The sequence below is a fragment of the Formica exsecta genome, unplaced genomic scaffold (genome assembly GCF_003651465.1).
Source record: "Formica exsecta isolate Colony F162 unplaced genomic scaffold, ASM365146v1 scaffold365, whole genome shotgun sequence".
Classification (NCBI taxonomy): Eukaryota; Metazoa; Arthropoda; class Insecta; order Hymenoptera; family Formicidae; genus Formica; species Formica exsecta.
The window spans coordinates 68,233-71,312 of NW_021850897.1; the positions used below are offsets into that span (position 1 = coordinate 68,233).

The 3,080-nt window shown below is 27.5% G+C and overlaps 1 protein-coding gene across 1 annotated transcript; it reads right to left on the minus strand.

Annotated features, from left to right (window-relative positions):
* Window positions 1-1,038: 1,038 nt before the first annotated feature.
* LOC115239203 lies at window positions 1,039-3,079 on the minus strand (the record flags this gene model as incomplete). Its single annotated transcript, XM_029813591.1, has 2 exons — window positions 1,039-2,430; window positions 2,791-3,079. Coding segments are annotated over 2 exons (894 nt in total), but the record flags the coding sequence as incomplete, so codon positions are not given.
* Window position 3,080: the final 1 nt, after the last annotated feature.

Consider the following 3,080-nt stretch of genomic DNA (forward strand, 5'->3'; position numbering starts at 1 on the left):
CAATTTTATAAATTTCGCAAATTTTTATAAGAATTTATTAAAATTGATCGAAAACGTAAAAATTTATCTATTTGTACCAGAGCATATTTTTGATAGTAAATAATTATCCCTATGATATAATTATGTTTACATATATTAAGTATACATATTTGACAAAAATTTTTAAATAATGTCATATATTTCGCGGAACAAATTTGCTTGTTTCTTGTCAGCAGTCTTTCGTCTTGAAGAATTTTCTTGTCGTTTTGTCTTTTAATCAATATATATAATTTAATTGTCTTATTAGCGTAATATATATTCTTAGCTCGATCAATTTTAAAATAAAATAATATATTACAAGCATCATATAATAAATTAGACCATTTAAAACAACATATGCTATAAATTTATCGATTGTATGATATATTTTGTATTGTTCATACTTCATTACTAATCCTTCCGTTATATCGTCTATTGTAATGTTTATCATATAATATTTTTCTATTACACTTATATTTTTAAGAGTATTGTGATGCAATTTGTTTCTATCATTGCCAACTTTCTTGTCAGATGTTATCCTAATTGAACTGCTTTTTCGACTTGCAATTACAATAGAAAGGACTAACATAACATATATGAGTTTTGTCATCCTAAAAAATATAAAGAAACATGATACACATTATAAAATAAACATATAATATAAATATAATTGAGTGGCAAATATTAATTTTATAACAAATTATAACTTTAGACAAGAATTTTATTTTGATTATTTTTCACGTGCTAATAAAGTGATTTAATATAATACTTTCGTGATGTTACATAATATATTTAAAAAATATTAATGCATGGATATTTTTAAATAATTTATTTTGATCGTAAAGATTAAAAGGTAGAACAAATAGTCAACAATTTTATCTCATGCATTTGTTTAGTTAAAATTGATTATGTTACTTATAGTTGCCGACTTAAAAATATTAATATAATTATATATTTTGTATTTATATAAATATCTCTTACCTGTGTGAAGATAATTGTATATAATTACGTCAAATACAAGCTTTCAATTAAAAAATAAAAATATTAGAATATCTTTTGTAAATATACAGGCACTAGAACGAAATGACTCTCAAAGAAGATTTTGTAGAATATTTTAGAAGATCTTGATCTGGCAGATAGAAGAAACTCGGCGATTAGAATAAATATGTATGTTAATATAGGAAGGAAATTGAGATTAGCAAAATTTTACGATGTTGATTGCTTGAAACGAAAAGTTTATTAAAAGGACATCAAAGAATAATATAATTTTCTTTTTAAGGTCACATGATTTGTTGTTTACATATTTCATGTCGTAAATTATATCAATTTAAATACAGAATCGAGAGAAGCTAGAGCAAAAGCTCTTTTATGTGTGCCCATCTTAAATAATATTATCCAATTAATAGTATATAATTATACACACACATGTGTGGAACTATACACGTATACAAAAATAATGATAATCACAATATGTAATAATAATTAGTATATAGTAATACATTTCATAAACCAGTATGAAAAAGAGAATTGTTATACATGATGAAATGCGTATAATTATACGTATCTTTGTATTGTAAATATTATGGCGTATCATCATAATTTTATTGCATCTGATATGCATTAAAACACGCATGGAAAAAAATTTATTAGATTTATAGAACAAATCTTTAACATAATTAGAAAATACTAACAATCATTTCTTGATTATAGATCTATACAAAAAATTGTAACAAGTATAAATGCAAAATAAATATCAAATATATAAACAAATGTATAAATAACGAAATAGAACGCATAAACGCATCATTTAGTCTTGCTGCGTTCGCGAGTGACAAGATGCTGAAGACAATTTCTCATGTTTTCGTTTCTGACGAAATTCAGACAAGGACATTCGTTTACCATCCTGACCACCGGTTTCAAATTCGGTGTCTATCTCATCCTCTATATCGAACACGTTAGTTTCATTCCGTGCAGATTGCAACATTATCATTCTTTCTTTCTGTTTTCTTTTATTTCTCGTTCGAGCCTTCGTTTGACGTACGTTATTTTTTTTGTTCTCGGATTTGATGGGATCATCAACATACGTTACCCATTTTTGCGAAACTCTGTTCGAGCGTCCTCGAATGCATATCATTCCTGGTGGAACTGGAAGACTTTCAAATTTCGGAGGGATATCAGGAAATTTGCGTTGAAACTCCGAGTCGTACTCTTTGACTGGTACTCGCGCGGAGGACGGTGCTAAATATTGAGATATCTCCTTGCGATTTTTTTTGACAAACTCCTCCCAAAGTAAATCGCTCAATGAGAAGTATCCCGAAGGATATATGTTATTCCAATAAATCCCTAACGAACTTTGCGAATTTTTTTCTGCGTAACCTTTAGGATAGTATGTTTTCACGTTGTTCGTACGATCTAAAATTGCAATATATCTCAATGAGTAAATTCGCAAAAGAATATTATTACAATAGCAAAATATAATTAAAGTATATATAAATTAAAGTATAATTAAAGTATAATTAAAATATAAATAAATTTATATTTTACGTAATCATTAATTGATTATAGATAAAATATGATGTTTGTAAAACAATCACATAAAAGTAAGACAAATAATTTCAACGGCGAGAGAATTAGAATAAGTATACTGATAAGAGACGCGCTATCAAAAAAATAAAATTGAAATTCGAAAGAAATATTTATTAAATAAGCAATTAACAAAAATCCGGATTATTATTTCCAGCAAAAATCTTATATTTTACTTCTGATACATACTGACAAGTATTATTTCATCTTCATCCGTCTCCTCTGGATACCATACTTCCGACGATGGTATATTCACCGGCAGCAACTTATCACGCTGCACGATATTATTTCTTTTAGAAACTAAATTAAATCTTCTAGACGAACGTATAATCGGTGAGTGGTACAGAGGAGATTCATATGTGATCGGTGCGTCTCGAATTTTTTCCGGCGTACACGGATCGTCGAATAAATTTATGCAAGCATCGTCGCCTTCGATAGAATCTTCTGGATTTGTTAAAGCTTCATCGATTGACTCTTCC